Source organism: Macaca nemestrina, chromosome X, assembly GCF_043159975.1.
Source record: "Macaca nemestrina isolate mMacNem1 chromosome X, mMacNem.hap1, whole genome shotgun sequence".
NCBI lineage: Eukaryota > Metazoa > Chordata > Mammalia > Primates > Cercopithecidae > Macaca > Macaca nemestrina.
In genome coordinates this window covers 147,556,514-147,577,913 of record NC_092145.1, presented here as the reverse complement: position 1 = coordinate 147,577,913, position 21,400 = coordinate 147,556,514, and the positions used below count along the sequence as shown (strand labels likewise).

Below are 21,400 nucleotides of genomic sequence, written 5' to 3'. Positions count from 1 at the left end.
GAGCCAGAAGGGCCCAAGATAACTGATTCCCAAAACAGGCCAATATCTATCCTGACTGTCACCTTAGAAGATGAGTACAGACTCCATCAAGAGCAAAAGCCCCCCGATCAGGAAATTGACTCTTGGCTCCAGCGTTTCCCTGAAGCGTGGGCAGAAACTGGGGGCTTAGGGCTAGCTAAACATCGACCTGCCATATTTGTGGAAGTTAAGCCAGGGACGGACCCAGTTCGGGTTCGGCAATATCCTATGCCCCTGGAGGCAAGAGAAGGAATTACGCCCCATATCCGCCGACTCCTAGACCAGGGAGTCCTACGGGCTTGCCACTCATCCTGGAATACTCCACTGTTACCTGTTCGTAAACCCAACAGTACGGACTACAGGCCAGTACAGGATTTAAGAGAAGTTAATAAAAGGGTCATGGACGTACATCCCACTGTGCCCAATCCATACACCCTTCTGAGTGCTTTACATCCCGAAAAACAGTGGTATACCGTTCTTGATCTAAAAGATGCTTTCTTCAGCCTTCCTCTGGCTCCCAAAAGTCAAGGACTCTTTGCATTTCAATGGACGGATCCTGAGAGGGGCATCAATGGTCAGCTAACATGGACCAGGCTGCCACAAGGGTTCAAGAACTCGCCAACCCTGTTCGATGAAGCCCTTCATGAAGATCTGGGTGAGTACCGGCGGCAACACCCTGAAATAACTCTTTTGCAATATGTTGATGATCTCTTAATAACAGCCAGATCCCCGGAAACTTGTGTTCAAGGGACTGAGGACCTCTTGAAGACTCTGGGGGAGCTAGGCTACCGAGCCTCAGCAACAAAGGCTCAGATCTGCAAGTCGGAGGTAACTTATCTGGGGTACCTATTAAAAGGGGGGCAACGCTGGCTAACCAAAGCCCGAAAGGAAACAGTCCTACGCATCCCTAGACCCCAGTCGACACGGCAAGTGAGAGAATTCCTGGGGTCGGCAGGGTTCTGTAGGTTATGGATACCCGGATTTGCTGAGTTAGCCAAGCCCCTATACCAGGCAACAAAGGAACGGCAGCCCTTCAATTGGACGGAAGAGGCTGAGCTGGCCTTTCAACAAATCAAAACTGCCTTGTTATCAGCCCCCGCGCTGGGGCTCCCTGATGTCTCCAAGCCCTTCCACTTATACGTAGATGAAAGTAAGGGTGTTGCAAAAGCCGTGTTAACACAGTACCTAGGCCCCTGGCAGAGGCCAGTTGCCTATTTGTCAAAAAAATTAGATTCAGTGGCTGCTGGCTGGCCACCCTGCCTGCGGATAATCGCGGCGACCGCCCTAATGGTCCGAGACGCTGATAAACTTATCATGGGGCAAGAGTTGCACGTTATAACCCCGCATGCCATTGAAGGCGTCCTCCGGCAGCCGCCGGACCGATGGATGAGTAACGCCCGGCTCACCCACTATCAAGGACTGCTGTTAAACCCCCTCAGAATAACTTTTCTGCCCCCAACCTCTTTAAACCCTGCTTCACTGCTGCCAAATCCAGACTTGGACGCCCCGTTCCATGAGTGCACTGAGATACTGGCTCAGGTGCATGGGGTGCAGGAGGACCTGCAAGATCGTCCGCTCCCCGACACAGAACTCACCTGGTTCACTGATGGCAGCAGCTACGTCCACCAAGGCCAGCGGTATGCAGGAGCGGCTGTAACATCAGAGACTGAGGTAATCTGGGCGGAACCCTTGCCTCCAGGGACATCGGCCCAAAGAGCCGAACTGATAGCCCTCACACAGGCCCTCACCCTAGGGGCAGAGAAAAAACTAGCAGTATACACGGATAGCCGCTATGCTTTCGCTACTGCTCACATACATGGGGCCATCTACAGAGAAAGGGGACTATTAACAGCCGAAGGCAAAGAAATAAAAAACAAGCAAGAGATCCTAGCTCTATTAACTGCTTTGTGGAAACCAAAGAAATTGGCTATCGTACATTGCCCTGGGCATCAGAAACCAACTACGCCAATTGCTCGAGGCAACTTCTTAGCCGACCAAACCTCAAGGAGCATAGCAAAAGCTCCCAGTCAGCTCCTCGCACTCCAGCTCCCCGATCCTGGCCCGCGAAATTTGCCATGTTTTCCCGACTATACCGAACAGGATCGCGAATGGATGAACACGCTTCCCCTAAAACAGGTTAAAAATGGGTGGTGGACTGATATAAATGACCAAACCATCCTACCAGAAAAATTAGGACGGCAGGTGTTGGAACACATCCACCGGACAACCCACCTGGGTGCCCGGCAAATGATGGACTTAGTCAGGCATGCCAAGTTTAGAATCAGGCGCATAGCTGAACTGGCCAGCGATGTCACAACAAATTGCAAAGCCTGCCAACTAAACAACGCTTGCCCCCAAACCCAGACCACCGCAGGAATTAGGTGTAGAGGAACTAGGCCTGGTATCTATTGGGAAATGGACTTTACTGAGATAAAGCCTGGAAAATATGGGTATCAGTACTTACTTGTCTTTGTAGATACTTTTTCAGGATGGACAGAAGCGTTCCCAACTAAGAGAGAAACCGCTCAGGTTGTAGCAAAGAAAATTTTGGAAGAAATCCTCCCCAGGTATGGCTTTCCCGTCCAAATAGGGTCAGACAATGGACCAGCCTTCGTTGCTAAGGTAAGTCAGGATTTGGCTTCCATTCTGGGGGCAAATTGGAAATTACATTGTGCTTATAGGCCCCAAAGCTCAGGACAGGTAGAAAGGATGAATCGGACTCTGAAGGAGACCTTAACTAAATTGACCATGGAGACTGGCGCTAATTGGGTAGTACTTCTCCCCTACGCTCTGTTCCGGGCCCGAAATACCCCTTACAGACTAGGCCTCACACCATATGAAATCATGTATGGCAGACCCCCACCCCTGGTCCCCAGTCTAAAAGATGACTTACTCAAACCTGAAACTGAAAATGTCTCTGAGCTCCTGTTCTCCTTACAAGCCTTACAGAAAATTCACCAGGAAATTTGGCCCAGACTACGAGAACTGTACGAGGCAGGACCTCCGCCGACGCCTCATCCGTTCCAGCCGGGAGACTGGGTCCTAGTCAAGCGCCACCGGCAAGAAACTCTTCAACCCAGGTGGAAAGGACCACTGCAAGTACTCCTGACTACTCCCACTGCTCTCAAAGTAGAAGGCATCGCTTCGTGGATCCACTACACACACGTCAAACCAGTGGACCCAACATCCGACCTTCTCGAGCCGTCTGGAGCACCGGTTACATGGACTGTAGACAAAGCTAAGAACAATCCCTTAAAGCTAACCCTGCGCCGTCACCCACATAACCGTAACCATGTCTAGCTTGCCTATGCTTTTATGCCTTATACATCTGACTCTCCTAACTGCTGCGCCGTCTAATCCCTATGTCTGGAGGTTCTGGCTCTATGAGAACAAAACTCACCCCGGGGAAACCCCCCAAGCGGGTAAACTGCTAGCTAGTGCAGACTGCCCCCCCTCCGGGTGCAATACTCCAATTTACCTCAATTTCACTAATTTCCAAATTGCCCAACCGGGGATACCCATGATTTGTTTTGAATATGATCAGACTGAATATAATTGTAAGAATTATTGGTGGCACCAGAATGCAGGTTGCCCATACCACTATTGTAAAATGCACTCAGCCAGGGTATGGGACGAATACCCGAGAAAGTCTAACCTCCTCAGGACTCGCTACCCGACAGGGACTCCCAACATATTCACTTGGATAATAACAGATCCAGGGCACTCCTGGTGGACATCGCCCCAACATGGGGCAGTCTACTACGATGCCAGTAGTAGCTGGCCTAGTAGCCACCTGTACTTGTGGCGGAGTCTAGTCCAGATTCGACCCTTAATCCATACACAAATCCACAGACAGGAAACCAAGCTATCACAAGACTTGCAGCCCTTCTCCTGGCTAACCCTATTACAAGAAGGGCTAGCATTTGCCAACCTCACCGGTTTAGGCGACCTGTCCTCTTGCTTTATGTGTGCAACCTTAGGAAGACCACCATTAACCGCTGTTCCCCTTTCCTCCCCACCCACAAACTATATGCCAGATTCTAATTCATCAACAGTTGCAATACCTGATGTAGCCCTGTACCGTGACCCATACCAAGAGAAATACCCCTACTGTTATTCAGCATTTAGTAGCAGCCTCTGCAACCAGACGGCTACATACCCTAATAGCCCCATACGTGCTCCCCCTGGTGTGTTCTTCTGGTGTAATATGACTCTGTTAAAAACTCTGTCCAAAAGCATCTCTGACGGACAGTTGTGCATCCCTGTTACACTAGTTCCCCGACTGACCCTGCTGACCCCGGCAGAGTTCATAGGCTGGGCAGGGACTGCCCCAACTGAAACTGCGCGACATAGACGAGCAGTTTTTCTACCACTAATTGCCGGAATATCCTTAACCACCTCTGTCGTCGCAGCGGGGTTAGCAGGAGGGGCCCTACAACACTCCATGATAGAAAACGACAAGCTGTTACAACAGTTCTCTGTTGCTATGGAAGACTCCGCCTATTCCCTAGCCTCCCTTCAGCGGCAGCTCACCTCCCTAGCACAGGTCACCCTTCAAAACCGCAGAGCCTTAGACTTACTCACGGCTGAGAAAGGAGGTACCTGTATGTTCCTCAAAGAAGAATGCTGTTTCTATATAAATGAGTCAGGGTTAGTTGAGGAAAGAGTCCAACGCCTACACGAACTAAGCTTAGAAATAAAAAAGCAACAATTCACTACAGCTGCTAACAATTGGTGGAGCTCTTCAATGTTTTCCCTTCTGGCACCCCTTTTAGGCCCCCTAATGTCTTTACTACTTCTATTCACTATAGGCCCCTGTGTGGTAAATAAAATTTTACAATTTGTCAGAGAAAGGTTTGATACCATCCAACTAATGGTCCTCCGTAGCCATCACCAGCCTCTCCTGCACCCAGAAAGTGAGGCTATATTATAAGACTCTGGAAATCCAAGATTGGACATCCAGTTACTTATGAGAAGGGGGAAATGAAAGGACACAAAGATAGATGTGTACCCGCCCCCCACCCGCTACACCCTTGTTCTGCTCTCTAATCTTTGCACATACCAGAGATTTCGTAAGTTCTGTGAGTACCTGGTTTTCTGCACGTACCAGAGATTTTGTTTTGCACATACCAGAGATTTTGTAAGTTCTGAGGCAAGGTCACAAGACGTGTTTAAGTAAGATAAACTCTTGCTGCCATAAACCTGCTCTCCCGCCTCAAAGTTTGAACCAAAATATCAGAAATGGCGGGAACCAATCATAGTTAGCCAAATCGCCTTGTTCAAACACTAGCCAATCATATATCTGATTTGTATAATAACTCTATGCCCACTTTTCTTAGACTATATAACACTGCTCGGAGCTCAGTGGGGGAGCTCTCCTGCCCGTCTCGTTTCACGAGCGAGGGAGAGTTCCAGGTTCGAACCTGTAATAAAGATCCTTGTTGCTTAGCTTTGACTCTGGACTCTGGTGGTCTTCTTCGGGGAATAAACGGTCTGGGCATAACAATATATCGTTCCATTTATATGGAATGTCCAGAATAAGCAAATCCACAGAGAGACAGAAGGTAGATTAGTAGTTGCTTGGGACTAGGAGAGGAAGGAAAGGGGAGTGACTGCTTAATAGATATGGATTTCTTAGGCCAGGCGCGGTGGCTCATGCCTGTAATCCCAGCACTTTGGGAGGCTGAGGCAGGCAGATCACTTGAGGTCAGGAGTTGGAGACAAGTCTGGCCAACATGGTGAAACCCCATCTCTACTAAAAATAAACAAAATTAGCCAGGCGTGGTGGCATGTGCCTGTAATCTCAGCTACTCAGGAGGCTGAAGCAGGAGAATTGCTTGAACCCAGGAGGCAGAGGTTGCAGTGACTCAAGATCATGTCACTGCACCCCAGCCTGGGCGATAGAGTGAGACTCCGTCTCAAACAAAAAAGAAAAAAAAAAGGAAGAAAAAGAAAAAAAAGATATAGATTTCTTTTGGGGTGATGAAAATGCTTGGGAATTAGATAGAGGTGATGGTTGCACTAAAAGTCATGAATTGTACGCTTTAAAGTGACTAAAATGGTGAAGTTTATATTATGTGAATTTTATCTTAAGTTTTTTAAAACAAGATTACATGCAAGAGACAAATGCCTGCCAAGCAAGCCTTCTTTGTCCTTCATTCCTTCCTTTGCCTGGGCTGGGCTATTTAGAGAAGCTTGTGTTTATTCACTCTGGCCCAGGCATGACATCCCAGGTGGGCTGGTGTACACCCATGGGGTGAATCCTGGCAGCCTTCTCCAGGGGTGCCCATTGCAACCTAGGGGCCTAGCAAAGTGCGTGGCCATCCCTATGCAAAAGCCAGGTCCTATGTGCTTGCACGATTGCCCACATTTGCAGCATCTTGTTTGCTTTTTTTTTTTTTTTTTTTTTTTTTTTTTTTTTCTTTGTTGAGACAGAGTCTCGCTCTGTTGCCCGGGCTGGAGTGCAGTGGCCGGATCTCAGCTCACTGCAAGCTCCGCCTCCTGGGTTCACGCCATTCTCCTGCCTCAGCCTCCCGAGTAGCTGGGACTACAGGCGCCCACCACCGTGCCCGGCTAATTTTTTTGTATTTTTTAGTAGAGACGGGGTTTCACCGTGTTAACCAGGATGGTCTCGATCTCCTGACCTCGTGATCCGCCCGTCTCGGCCTCCCAAAGTGCTGGGATTACAGGCTTGAGCCACCGCGCCCGGCCTGCAGCATCTTGTTTGCATTAAAAAAAGGCGGTAATATACGGGCTTTTAAAGCCTTTAAACCTGAAGTACCATTCCTTTTATCTTTTTGGCCTCTTCCCTAAATGCTCTTGGTCAACAATTTCTGCCCTGTTGAAGATAGCAGTGGTTCTCAAATAGGTGTGGGTATGGGGGGAGTGTTGTGTCCCCCAGGGGACATTCCACAAAATCTGAAGACAGTTTGGTTGTCACAACTTGGGATATACTTGGGATATACTACTGGTATCTAATGGAGAGAGGCCAGGGACGCTGCTAAACATCCTGCCATGTGCAGTGAAACCACTTTTGCAAAAGTTATAACTGAGAAAACTATGACAGTGGAAGAGATCTGACATAACTGACTCCGTCTTGCTTTTAACTTTCAAGCTGTTCTTGTTCATTCCTGAACATAGGCCAAACTAACTTTGGGAGGAACTTAGTTTATAGTTTAACTTTGAAACAAAGACGGTAACAGCCTTTTTCCAAAACAAACCTCCTTCCTGCCTGGGGACTAGACTGCCTTTGCAGGAGTAACAAACTAGCCACAGGATTAAAAATTATGGTTTTAAGAGTCACTGCTGTAAAACCTGAGATCAGTGCTTGAGATATTTTGCAGACCCTGCATTCCAATGCATCAGCTGACGCCACCCAGACTGATAAACTGGCTCATCTGGCTTTGTGACTCCCACTCAGGAACCGACTCAGCACCAAGAGGACAGCTTCAACTCCCTATGATTTCATCTCTGACCCGACCAATCAGCACTCCCCTTTCTAACCCCTTACCCACCAAATTATCCTTAAAAACCCCGATCCCTGAATTTTTGGAAGACTGATTTAACTAATAATAAAACTCCGGTCTCCCGTACCACTCTGGTCTCCCATGCAGCCAGCTCTGCGTGAATTAAACTCTCTGTCTATTATAATTTCCCTGTCTTGGTAACTTGGCTCTGTCTAGGCAGTGGGCAAGGAGAACCCATTGGGCGGTTACAGCAGGACACGCCCCTAGGCCCCCAACAAACAATGATCTGGCCCCAAATGTCAATAGTGCCGAGGTTGAGAAACTCAGGATTATAGTATCATTGATATCATATAATTGAAAAGTCAATTACTATTTATTGTGGGCATTGTCATTGAGATAGGTCCCATTCTCCTGATCTCTGTGAAGTGTGAAGTCACTGCCCTCTGAAACAGCCCTGAGAAGAGGGTTCTGGAACTCTATAGGGAAATCAAAGACTTCAGCCTTGTAACTTATTTATCCCACAAAGATGATATCCCACGTGGCCCCAGGGTATATACACATCATAGAGCTATAAAATGAAAATTAATTCCTCCCTGTCCAGCACTGTGGTATCCACATGCTGGTCTGCATGGCAGACACAAGCAGGTAAGAAATTAGAACTTTATTCACAACATAAGAAGAACCTGATCTACACAGGAAAGAAAGAAAACATTGTTCTTACCATTTTTCTCTGTAATAAAACACAGAAAAATAAACTAATAATTATTAATAATTTTATCATTAAGTTAATAATTTTATCATCAGTGCATCTCTTCACATTAAGGCTTATCTACTGATTTTTACTAACCTATTTTAAAAAGGGTGGTTCTTTTGTCTTGCAAGGGAGACACTGGCTATATAGATGTTTCATTTTCTTAAATAATATTCTTTTTTTTTTTTTTTTTTTTTTTTTTTTTGAGACGGAGTCTATCCCCCAGGCTGGAGTGCAGTGGCACAATCTTGGCTCACTGCAACCTCTACCTCCTGGGTTCAAGCAATTCTCCTGCCTCAGCCTCCTGAGTATCTAGGACTACAGGCACAAGCCGCCATGCCTGGCTAATTTTTGTATTTTTAGTACAGACAGGGTTTCACCATGTTGGCCAGACTGGTCTCAACTCCTGACCTCAGGTGATCTGCCCGCCTCGGCCTCCCAAAGTGCTGGGATTACAGGTGTGCCCCACCCTTAAATAATATTCTAATAGTGGTAAAACAACTACTTTTAAAACGTGCACCGTCTTGAGCGAAAATCAGATCCTCCATTTGAAAAGCCTTGTCACTGTCTTTCTTGAAGACAGCAAACACATGCTGCATAAATCAATAACAGATTCTTAAATATTATCCTTATTATCCTGCAGAGAGAATACATGTTCAAAACAGCCTTAATTTTACTTACACCTTGCCTTAGAAAATACTGTAGGGAAAACCTTGAGTAATTATCCAAGCGGTTTGCTGTTGAAGTTTCACTCCTCAAAAAACTACGCTTGGCCTCTCCCTAGTTGCAGGAAAAAGCCACAATTAGGAGATGTCATGTTGAACACATTCTCTGACGATCTGGTGGTCACATTAGAAGGGTTTCATTTTAGTTCCTCTGCAATATGCTTACCAGATTGATTTGGACCTAGCCCTTCAGCAGGACACTTTTCAGCAGTGGCCATCCAAAATAAACGGAAACATCGTGTTTGAGGTCAGGGACGCTTGCTTACCTGGGTTCACCCACACTGAAAATGTCAGGAAGTGAAATTCACATTTTTCTTCATCTAGGGGACTGGCCAAGCTTTCCTGATAATAGTATGCACTTCTAGGAGGCCACTGAAGCCAGGACTTCATGTGTTTGTGGTTGGAAAACTGTTGCTACAATCGAGAGCAATGTGTTGGGAAGAAATTAAATACACATGAGGGTGGGTGTGTTTCTCGGCAGAGAAACCGACTCTGTGCTGAAATTCTTGTGTGGAAACATCTGTTTCTAACCATTCTGAGCTAGGAAGAATGTGGACACCGAGCATGTGGTTCCCTTGGAAAATGCTTACCTCACAGTCTTGACCTAAGAGATGGCATCTGGACCAGGGAGGAAACAGAAGTGATCCTGGAATCACATCCTCTTAAAAACAAAACAAAACAAAACAAAACCCCACATCCTTATGCTTTTTTGAAGGGTTTCTTCACAACATAAAAATTATCCAAATTTCCCCTTAGTGTTTATTTTTTTAACCCCTTACCCAATTTTCCCATGGTTAACATCTTACATGACTTGAGTACCTTTGTCAAAATTAAGAAACTGTCATTGGTGCATTACAATTAACTAAATCCCAGACTTTATTTGAATGTCACCAGTTTTTCCACTAATGTCATTTTTCTGTTCCAGGATCCCACCCAGGACACCACATTGCATTTAGTTGCCATTTTTCTTTGTCTCCTTCTTAGATTTTGATGATCCTCCTCTCTTCATTTTCACGGAGACGGTAGCTTTGCAACAATTTCTTAAGCAGCTTCCCTAAACGTACAGGAGCCAACTTTTCAATTGTATCCATATCTAATTAAAAAAACCTGTGGAAAAATTGGAAAATTCAGCCAAAAGGCTCTCCTGGCTGCCATTTTTATCTACGTAAAACCAATCACAATCCATTTAACAAATTTATTTTCCATGATGTTATTGGCTACTCTCCATAACTCAACATACAGCTGAGTCCATTTCATGGGTCAGAACAAGCAGTTATCAGGTAATACGAAGGACCAGACTAGAAGAAGCAAGTTCTTAGGAACTAGACTTCCAGACTAGGAAAGAACAGAAATTTGGACTAGATCAAGCTTAAGTGGATGAGGGGATATTCAGATAGCTGGATTACCATATCCAGAGAGTTGGGCTACAGACCATTTGGGAGACCCCATGCATGTGGCATCAGAAAGTGGAGCAGACATTAGGAGCAAGGGAGTGGGCTGGCAGTGGTAGGAAGGTAGATGGATGGGCAGATGGGTGTCTGAAAGGGCTAGGAGAAATGCAAAAGCCAGCAGGTGATGATAGGGAGGTTGCTAGAAAGGGCAGGAAGGACATCAGCTTGGGCCTGCACCGCATACAAATCAGAGCCAGGGTCCTTGTGACCTCATATACACAGTTCTAGCCTAGATTTCTCATGTTCTGAGTGGATTTGATGTTTTGGAATAAACTGGCAAAGAGTAGTGATCTCTAAACACTTTACTGCTTAAATCCATGTGAATTTAAAAATTTCATGCCATGTTGCACCATTATACAGTGGTTGGCACCTTCTAAAATGGCCCCCACAATTCCCCACTCCTGGTGTTCATGCCCTTGTGTAGTCCCCGCTTTGAGTGTACGTTGGACCTAGTAAATTGACATTGGCAAACAGAATGTGGCACAATTCATGGGATATTACTTTCAAGATTAAGTTCTAAAGACTGTTATTTCAGCTGTGCTTTCTTTCTGGCTCTTCTTATTTGTTCTCTCTGGTGAAGCAGGCCGTCGTATTGGGAACTGCCCTACAGAAAGTCTCATGCAGCAAGAAACAGAGGGTGGCTTCTGGCCAATAGCTAGCTAGGAATCGAGGCCCTCAGTCCAACGGCCTATGAGGAAGCAAATCCTGCCCACAACCATTTGCATGAACTTGGAAGTGTCTTCTCCTCCAGGTTAGCCTTGAGATGATCCCCTGCTCAACACTTTGAGTCCAGCCTTGATTCCGTACAGACCTGTAAGAGACCTGAACCAGAGGACCCAGCTAAGCCACTCCCAGATTCCTGTCCCACAGAAACTGTGAGGTAATAAATATTGTTGTTTGAAGTTGTTACATTTTAGGATTATTTGTTATGTAGCAATAGGTGACTGATATATACACTAAAGTCATTCCACTCTTAGGTCAGTGGTATAATATTATGTTATCAAGTGCAGCAATACACAGCTGTGAGGACAAAGAGTTAAACTTGAACTCTAGTCCCTAATGGGTAGAGAGGTACCCTGAGATAGGGGGACAGCAACCAACCATGACACACAGAAGTGAAGGCTACTGAGAAATGAAAGAGAATCAACCTGTAGCATGGAAATAGGAAATTCATTATTTCCAGCAAGAAAACAAAAAGATGCCAACTGGACACGATAGGGGTGGGCAGAAATAAGCAGACGAACAAAGAGTGATGGTAAGAATATCAGGTGGAGTCCCCACTGCAGTAGGGAAGGAACACTGGAAAGAAAAGATCTAGTGTTCTAGGAGCACCAGGGATTCATGGAATAAAATGGTGATTGTGGTTTCAGATTAAACCAAACCATTTCCTCTACAGCAAAGAAAGACACTCTCCTGTCTTCACTCCCCACTCCACCTCCACCAGTTTCCTTTCCCTACAGTGAGATTTTAGAAATACATCCTTACAGACAGCACAAACAGGCAATTTGTAAAACTTTTAAGCTTGATTGTAGTCTAGACATAATATGTGTTATGTATTTTCAAAATCAGGTTTGTATTAGGGTCAAATGATATGTATAGTCCATAGATCAGGTATTCAAGGATAATACAAAAGAAATATTCTAGGCAGTCACTACACTCATTAGACACTTGCCACTCAAAGTGTTCTCCATAGCTTTCTTCCTTAAATCTACACTCAACATACTTAACCAGCCAGGCTAGAGGAGGCAACTCTATGATTATTTTAAGTTTACTTCATAATCTTGCGATTTCACCTGAAGCAAAGAGACCAGCTTTTCTCTGAACAGCCAAATCTCCCACACTCTCATTTTCGATAGTCACGGCAGGAGTTTGAGTTTCTCTTTCTAGAAGGATCTCTGGCTGGGACTTGCTGTTCCTGTACAGCTTTAGAACCTCATGCATGCACTTCTATTTAAAAGTTGTCTGTCTACAAATGCTTCAGAGAGCAGACAATCTGGTTTATCCTTCCCTTTTAGGTAGTTTGTGCTGGAAAGAAATTTCTGTGTTTTTGTGACATGAGGAGACAAGACCCTACAAAAAGAAGGCATGATAGAAGATAGGTTGGGAACAAGGTCAGTATTCAGCTCGTAAGCACCAGCATGTCTGACTGGATGATAAAATATTGAAGTACAGGACTTCAGTGCCAGTTAGGCAATGAACACTGCCCTGAGCCACCTGGGGGCCTCCTCTGCATGACCCAGCATGCATGGCCTAGCAGGGTTCTGCAAGACAGCTCAACTCAAGGGCCATGATATTCTATGTGTTCTCATTTTGTGTCCCACACTTGGTGAATCCCTGAGTAGTTTATGCTTAGGAGTCAAAAGACCTGGGTTTTATCTGGCTCCACTGTTTGCACACCTCATCACAAGGTCTTAGTTTCTTCACCTACAAAACATAGAGTAACTGTTAAATCAACGGTTTGTAAAGTGTTTTGTGCCATAACAATAAAAGCTACTGTTGCTTTTGAGTTTCTTGCCCAGTTATAATAATGGGTTCTCACATCTTCTTCTATCTGCTAAGGTGCTTTCTTGTCCCTTAGGCCTATGGAGTGGCCCAGAAAATTCAGCTCTAGTTTTGTAGCTAGCATAGAGGATTGGGAGGTTGAGGCTTCCTCTTCAGGGGTGGTTGTGGTTGTGATTGTTGTAGGAATGTTTAACTCTTTGTCACACATCTCATTTTGAAAATACATTTTCAAACATGCTGCACATTTGCCCATCTTCTCAAAGAAGGTGTCAAGCATTGTTCCATTTGCTGTGTCTCAAGGCACACATCATGATCATCAAACATTGCCATCTTTCCCTGGTGTTGGTCTCCGTTTAGGATTATGAGACAAAATGAGTATGTTCGAAGTACACTTAGTTAAAAATTATTCACTGTTTATGTCGAATTCAAACTTAACTGGGTTTCATGCTAAATCAAGCTAGTCTAAGTCTCTGCTAGCCTCTTCCATTTTTAATGTGTTGCCTCTAATCTGTGGCAGGGTGAGGTTGAAAATGGAGCTTGAAATTATAGAGTTGCCAAGAGTTTGAAGTTCTCAATTCTTTTCCATCTACACTCACTTCCCTATAGCTTCAAATACTGTCTGTCTTCTCACCAAACCTATTTTCCCAACTCCTCTTCCCTGAGTTCTAGGACTCTTGAACCCAGCAATCTCCTCACCATCCCTGATGAGCTGGCAGTTGAGATCTCAAACCTGACATGCTCAAAGCAGGATTCTTTTTTTTTTTTTTTTTTTTGAGAGGAAGTCTCACTCTGTTGCCCAGGCTGGAGTGCAGTGGTGCAATCTCAGCTCATTGGCTCATTGGTTCACTGCAACCTCTGCCTCTTGGGTTCAAGTGATTCTCCTACCTCAGTCTCCCAAGTAGCTGGAATTACAGGTGTGTGCCACCACACCCAGCTAATTTTTGTATTTTTAGTAGAGATGGGGTTTCGCCATGTTGGCCAGGCTGGTCTCAAACTCCTGGCCTCAAGTGATCTGCCCACCTTGGCCTCCCAAAGTGCTGGGATTACAGATGTGAGCCACTCTGCCCAGTCCAAAGCAGGATTCGTGATGCTTCCTACCTCCCCCAGAATTCCCCCATTCCACCAGTTTCTCCTGTTATATTCTACATGTCAGTACGTAGTACTGAGTGCCAACAATCTAAGAGCCATCTTAGATGCTGATCTGTTTTGCCCACATATTTTCTAGTCCATCAACTTGTTCTGGTGGCTTGTAGCTCTCTCTCCAAACATTTCTCCAATGCCTCCTTTCTTCTCCATTCCTACTGCTAAAATCCCACTCTATGCCATTATTCCTTCTTGCCTGGACTAGTACCATGAATTGAGCAAGTCTCTTGGAATACCTTCTTGTCTCCTTTCTCCCTGCAAGTAGCAGCCAAGGGACAGTCTCAAAGCAGCAATCAGATCAGATCACAAGCCCCCTCCCTCATTGTTTTACACATTTAGAGCCCTACAGCAGTTCCCTGTTGGAACTATTGGCTAGAAGTTGATAAGTTTGTAACAAAGGTTCTGAAATGGGGGCAATTTTGTCCCCCAAGGGACATTTGGCAATGTTTAGAGACATTTTTGGTTGTCACCACTTGGAGGTGATACTGGCATCTAGTGGGTAGAGCCCAAGGATGCTGCTAAACATGCTCCAATGCCCAGGACAGGCTCCCACAACTAAGAATGGCCAGCCCCGAATGTCACTGAGAAGCTCCAACCTAAAGTGAGCAGTATCACAGTGTTTAAGATGAGTCAGGGACTCTGCACCCAACTCTAGCTGGAAAGTTCTTGTGCTAACAAGTCACCCGTCTACATTAATGAACATCTTCATTCAACTGCTCCCTTCAGCTGTTGCTAGGAAGGACCTTGATAGAGATGCAACAGAGAGAAGCTGGGCTGTGCTGAGAGGCTTGTACATTCTCACCAAGAAGCATAACTAGGGTGCTTGGAGTTGACATAACCCTGAGCAAATCATATCCTCATTAAAGAATAATCCAATTTAAAAAGAAAGCCTTGTGTACTCATGGGTTGTTTTTCCAAAGGTCTCAGAGGACAGATCATGAAAGCTTTGAACCACCGGACTGTACACGGCTGCCCAGTGAATTTGCAGAGAACAAAGGCCTCTGATTTTTTTTCCCTCCAAGCTGTTAGTCTTAAGTGAAACAGGGTAAGAAAGTTCTCTTTAGTATCTTTTGACAATTAAAGGATGATATAGGCTATGTGTTTTGATCTCTCATAAAAACTATGAAATTTTATTTCTTCTGGCGAAACATCTTTTCCAACAACATTTCAACAAATTAACAAAAGCAACTTCAGAATGTGTGTTTTTTCTACCTAAAAATGCAAAAACAACTGTTCTTTTTGGCTTTATTAAGCTAAACAGACTTGATACAAGTCTAGCCTTTCCTGCTACTGAATAATCTTATGTAATATGAATACAGCCACTGAAGAGCTAGTAATTGCTAATTATATCCCTCAACTAGCGTTCCTGTTAACCATTTTTAACTTGGGTTTCCCCTGAGGGGTAGGAAGCATTCTATGGTGTGGTTTACCGGAGAAGCCCTCTGAAATCCCCTTTCGTTTGATAGGGAAAAGCCAAAACCTATCTTTGCCTGACAGGTTCCTATACACATATACATATACATATACATATACATAATGTATATGTACATATAAAGTTTATAAATACATGTTAATATTTATAAATATTATATATATAATTTCAACTTTTAGTTTCAGGGAGTACATGTGTAGGTTTGTTACATGGCGTATTACATAATACTGAGGTTTGGGATGTGAATGATCTGATCCCTTCACCCAGGTAGTGAACATAGGATCCAACAGTTAGTTTTTCAACCCTAGCCCCTCTCCCTCCCTCTGTCCTCTAGTAGTCCCCAGTGTCCATTGTTTTCATCTTTAGGTGCCTGACAGGTTTCAAGAGCCCTGCAGTGACAAATAGACTAAGTAAAACACAGGGACATGGTTTTGGCAGAAGACTACATGAGAGAAACAAAATGGATGTTCATAGGAGTCAGATATGTTGGGGGCTTAGGAATAGGGTAGTTTGGACTCTCTTTATGCCAGTAGCTCTCAACTCTGGCTCCTCATATTAGAATCACTTGGAGATCTCTTTAAAAAGCACCGAAACCTGGGTTGGGCCCCAATCTCAGAGTTTCCGATTTAGTTGGCCTGGGGAATGACCAGGGCATAGGGATTTTTTAAAGTTTCCCAAGTGACTCTAACGAACATTAAGGGTTGAAAACCACTGCTCTAGACCAGGATTTCTTCACCTCAGCACTACTGATATTTTGGACTGCATCATTTTTTGCTGTGGGGACTGTCCCGTGCGTGGTAGGATGTTTTGCAGCATCCTTGGCTTCTACCCACTAGATGCCAGTAGCACCCATTCCCCAGTTGTGATAAGTCAAAATGTCTCCAAACATTGCCAAATGTTCCCTGGGAAACGAAATCACACCTTTCCCACATTGAGAGTCACTGTCTTGGCTACTGCACGTTAATTGTAGTTACACAGATAGTATGGTGGGTAAGTAGATGAGGGTTGGAGATTCAACTCTATAAAATAAATACCAAGGAATAAAACAGTTGTTCCATGTCCCATCCTCAGCCCAGAGGCAGGATTAGTGGTTATGTTCCCTGACTGTACACTGAAATACCTTTCCTCTGGATTACAGGCACACAAACTAAACTGGCTCCTTATTATTATTATTATTATTATTATTATTATTATTTGAGACAGGGTTTTGCTCTGTCACCCAAACTGGAGTGCAGTAGCATGATCTTGGGTTGCTGCAACCTCTGCCTCCTAGGCTCAGGTGATCCTCCCACTGACACAGGAGAATAGGGTCTGGAGGCAGGAAACCTAAAGCCAATTCATCCTGACTTCCTAGAACTGAATCAAAAGGAAAACCACACCTCTCCACACCGAAGTAACAAAAGGATCAGAGGCTACTACCTTTGCCCTGTGCAGATGAAAAATGGGAAGTACCTCTAATTGGTCCCCTCCTGCAACCAATCAGACTGGTCGCAGGACTAGTCTTCATGTGTAACTTTGTAACTTCACTTCAGCCTCTGATTGGTCACCTCCTGCAACCAATCAAACTGGTCGTGGGCCACTCTTTCATTTACATAGGGTATAACCAAGTAACCAATGGGAAATCAGTAGAGGGTATTCAAACCCCAGAAAATTCTGCAACCAGTGATCTTCAGCTGCTTGCTCAAGCCCACTCCCATTCTGTGGAGTGTATGTTGGTTTCAATAAATCTGTGCTTTTGTTGCTTCATCCTTTCATTGCTTTGTTTGCGTGTTTTGTCCAATTCTTTGTTCAGAAGACCAAGAACCTGCACAACTCATAGTCAAGTCCCTCCACTGGTACCATCACCTCAGTCTTCCGAGTAGCTAGCTCCACAGGCATGCGCCACCATGCCTGGCTAATTTAAAAATTTTTTCTTGTAGAGACAAGGTTTCACCATGTTGTCCAGGCTGGTCTTGAACTCCTGAGCTCAACTGATCCCCCCCACTTCGGCCTCCCAAAGTTCTGGGATTACAGACGTGAGCCACCATGCCTGTTGGCTCCATATTATTAATAGTCTATATTTGAGTATAGATGCTCCTTGACTTACAATGGAGTTACATCTCAGTAATCACATCATAAGTTAAAAATATCATGAGTCAAAAAGGCATTGAATACACCTAACCTACTAAACATTATAGCTTAGCCTAGACTACCTTAAATGTGCTCAGAACACTTACATTAGCCTAAAGTTGGGCAAAGTCATCTAACACAAAGCCTATTTTATAATAAAGTGCTGAATATCTCGTGTAATTTATTGAATACTATAAAGTGAAAAACAAAATGCTTGGATGAATACTCAAAGTATGGTTTCTACTGAATGTGTATTGCTTTCACAGCATTGTAAAGTCAAAAATGGTAAGATGAACCATCATAAGTTGGCCCCCATCTGTACACAATCCGTGGTCAAAATCATTTATATAGTGTTAACAATTTATCTCTGAAAGGAAAACAAACGATTCTCTCCTTAATCTAGTCTTTTTTTCCCTGTAGGAAGCCTTCTCTCCTCTTCCATTCAGTACTCCTCCAGAGATAACTTTCTAGCTCTGGGCTGCCCAGTATGGTAGTCACTAGCCATGTGTGACTTGTTAAAAGTAAACTTAAATTAATTTAAATTAAATAGAAGCAAAAATTCAGATCCTTAATCACAATAGTTACATTTCAGTTGCTCAACAGTCACTGCAACATTTGAGTTAGTGGCTAGTGGTGGTAACATTCTAATGCAGAAATAGAACCTTTTCATCACTGCAGAAAACTGGACAGCAGTTTATAACCATAGAGCTTATGGTGACATTGTCATGCTTAAAAACCTGTGTTAGTTCCCATTGCCTCTAGGATCAAGTTCAGTCACCTAGCTTGGCATTTAAGAAATTTTACTATCTAACTTCAGATGTCTCCTCCAAATCCCTCTTTGCTCCTTAGTCTCCTTTGAGCAGCCCATCCCTTTGTAGGAAATATCAGCGCACTTCCCTACCTCCCAGCCTTTGTCCATATTATTTTATCTGTCACGGATACCCTTTCTCTAACTCCACTTGGCAAATTCACACTTGATCTTCAGAGTCAGTTCAAATGTCCCTCCAACCTCCCTTCCCACCTTAGTTCTCCGGATATCAAACAATTGCTGCATTCACTGTCACCCCGTGGGATTTGAATACCTGTTAATTGCATACATGTCACATTTTGTTATAAATAGTTATGTCTCTGTCTCCCATGCTTAATTCAGTGCTCCTGAAGGTGAAGGAGTGGCTTTATTTATCCTTGTATGATCAAAGGCTAACAGAATGTAGGCAATCACATTTCAAAGAAATAATCAGCTAGCTAATGAATAAAATGGCATGATTCGACACATTTAACACCACAGAATTCTAACAGCCCACACCTGCATGCAGTTGATAGAATTCTGGGATTGTTCTTGATGTTCTCTGGGATAAGAACATCTGCCTTTAATTTTATTAGCAGGATGAGCATATTTGGTGACTTAGAGGGCTCTTTACTGAGATAGATGATAAATTTATTTAAAGGTTGTATCTGCTGGGTTGATAGTCACAAAGAGTAAGAAAGAAAATACAAAGGAAATTTATTCTTCTTGCATGTAGACTTCATCTCTCATATCAGTTAAACAGAAATATCTCAAAAGAATGAATATTAAACTAGAGAAAATCATTTAAAAGATCAGATTAATATTACAGCAACACAGTGTTTCTTCCCTGACACACTCTTGGTTCTCTCTAAAAGGTCATTTGTCTGCACTACCAAACTCAGAGCTGTATCTTACACTTCCTTTCTCTTTTCCTCAGCACCTAACACAGTGTCCAGTGCATAGCTGGTCCTCAGTTAATACTTGCTGAATAATTAAGATTAAAAAAAAGAAAACAGGTGGTTATAATGGAGGGGGTGGTGTGAATACCAAGTCAAACAAGATTGAGTGAAATTATTATTCAAGACTACATCGGCTTTCTATTACTGCCGTGGCAAATTACAACTAACTTAGTAGCTTAAAACAATACACAATACACATTTATTATCTCATGATTTTATAGGTTAAAAGTCCAACGTAAATCTCACTGCGCTAAAATCAAGGTGCCAGGTGCACAGCATGCCTTATGGAAGATTTAGGGGAGATTTTCTTGCCTTGCCTTTTTCACCTTCTGCAGGCTACCAGAACTCCCTGCAGAAGGTGAAAAAGGTAATTTCAATGGCAGGTCAAGTCCTTCCGGTGCTGCCATCAGATCGCCCTCTGACCGCAGTCCAAAAGGTTTATCCGATTTTAAGGACCCATGTGATTAGATAGAGTCCACTCAGCCAACCCAGGATAATCTTCCCGTCTCAAGATCCATACCTTTAATCCCATCTGCTAACTCCCTTTTGCCATGTAACATACTCACAGGTTCCAAGGGCTAGAGTGTAGACATGTTTAGGGGACCATTATTCTGCCTGCTACAGGGGAGTCACACAGAATGACTAGAATTACAAAGAAAAAAACAAGCAACTGCTACATGTCCCCGGTCTTCTCACAAGCAGCATGGAATATAAATGCTTAAGCTTTAGGTTTGAATAGTTTCCTAGGTCTATTTTTAAAATGGCTTCTTTTCTTTTAGGATACTAATAATATATGTGAACTCTTAATAGTTTGGAAACGCAAAAAACTTTGAAGTAAAAAACCACCCTAAATCCCACCAAGCAGTCATAACCAGTTACTATTTATGTGTCTATTCTTCCCATATTATGTAAATGCATATCAAAATTATATATGCATTAAAAATATTAATTTATTCTAAATGATTCTTTAAGTATCCTATTTCCCCTCTAAATATTATCCTAAATATGTTCTCATGGCATTAAAGATTTTTCAAAAAAGAGTATTTCTCCTCACTCTACCACATTTGCATCATATTATTGCCTCTGAATTTATGTGTTTATTATCCTATTGTTGAACATAAAAGGGTTATTTTTAGGCCTTTGCATTTATAAATAGTAGGTTTAGAAAAAGGTGTATTCAAAAATCTGTGTATACAACTCTGATTATTTCCTTAAGGGTGTAAATGAGGAATTATCACATCAGAGACCATTTTAAGACCACTGGTATTTGTCACCTCATTTCCCTCCACAATGACTACACCAGATTTACCCCCATGAGCAGTGTACAAAAGTGCCCTTTGCAATGAACTCTGAGCAGTGTTTACCAGTGCTATGGACTAAATTATGGCTGTTTCCCCAAAATTCGTATGTTTAAGCCCTAGCCACCAATGTGATTAGATTTGAAGATAGGGCTTTTAGGAGGTAATTAAGGTTAAATGAGGTAATAAGGGTGGGGTTCTAATCCAATAGAATTGGTGGCCTTATAGGAAGAGGAAGAGAGAAAGAGATCTCCTTCACATACATACCACATGCACATGCACCAAGGAAACGTCACATGAGGACATAGTGAGAAGTCGGCTGTCTCCAAGCCAGCAGGAGAGCCCTCACCAGAAACAGAATTGGCTGTCACCTTGAACCTGGATTTTCCAGCCTCAGGAACTGCAAGAAAATGAATTTCTGTCATTTAATCTACCTAGTCTATGGTAGCTTTTTATGGCAGCCTGAGCTAATGAGCTAATGAAAAATGATGTCCTTGTTCTATTAATTGGTGATGATTTGATTTCTAGAAGGATGGTCATTTTGTTTACAGGCCACTTTTCATGTCTCTGGGAAAATTCAGAGTCAAATATTTTTGGACTCTAAAACAGAATGTTACAAAAATCATAAGGCATAGAGGACTGAAATTCAACAGCGCTTCCACAGAGCTAGAATTGTGTTCTTTAGAATAATGCATTTTTAAATGTCTGCATCAATCAGAACAAATGCTTCAATCCATTTACATAAGCCCTTTTTGATTT

General features: G+C 43.5%; 1 protein-coding gene across 1 annotated transcript; it reads left to right on the top strand.

Moving 5' to 3' along the window:
- The first annotated feature begins 432 nt into the window (after positions 1 to 432).
- LOC139360698 (uncharacterized) lies at positions 433 to 19,811 on the top strand. Its single transcript, XM_071088540.1, has 3 exons — positions 433 to 673; positions 767 to 2,282; positions 19,679 to 19,811. Exons 2-3 carry the CDS (start codon positions 1,306 to 1,308, stop codon positions 19,809 to 19,811), a joined length of 1,110 nt encoding a protein of 369 aa, XP_070944641.1. The 5' UTR covers positions 433 to 673; positions 767 to 1,305.
- Positions 19,812 to 21,400: the final 1,589 nt, after the last annotated feature.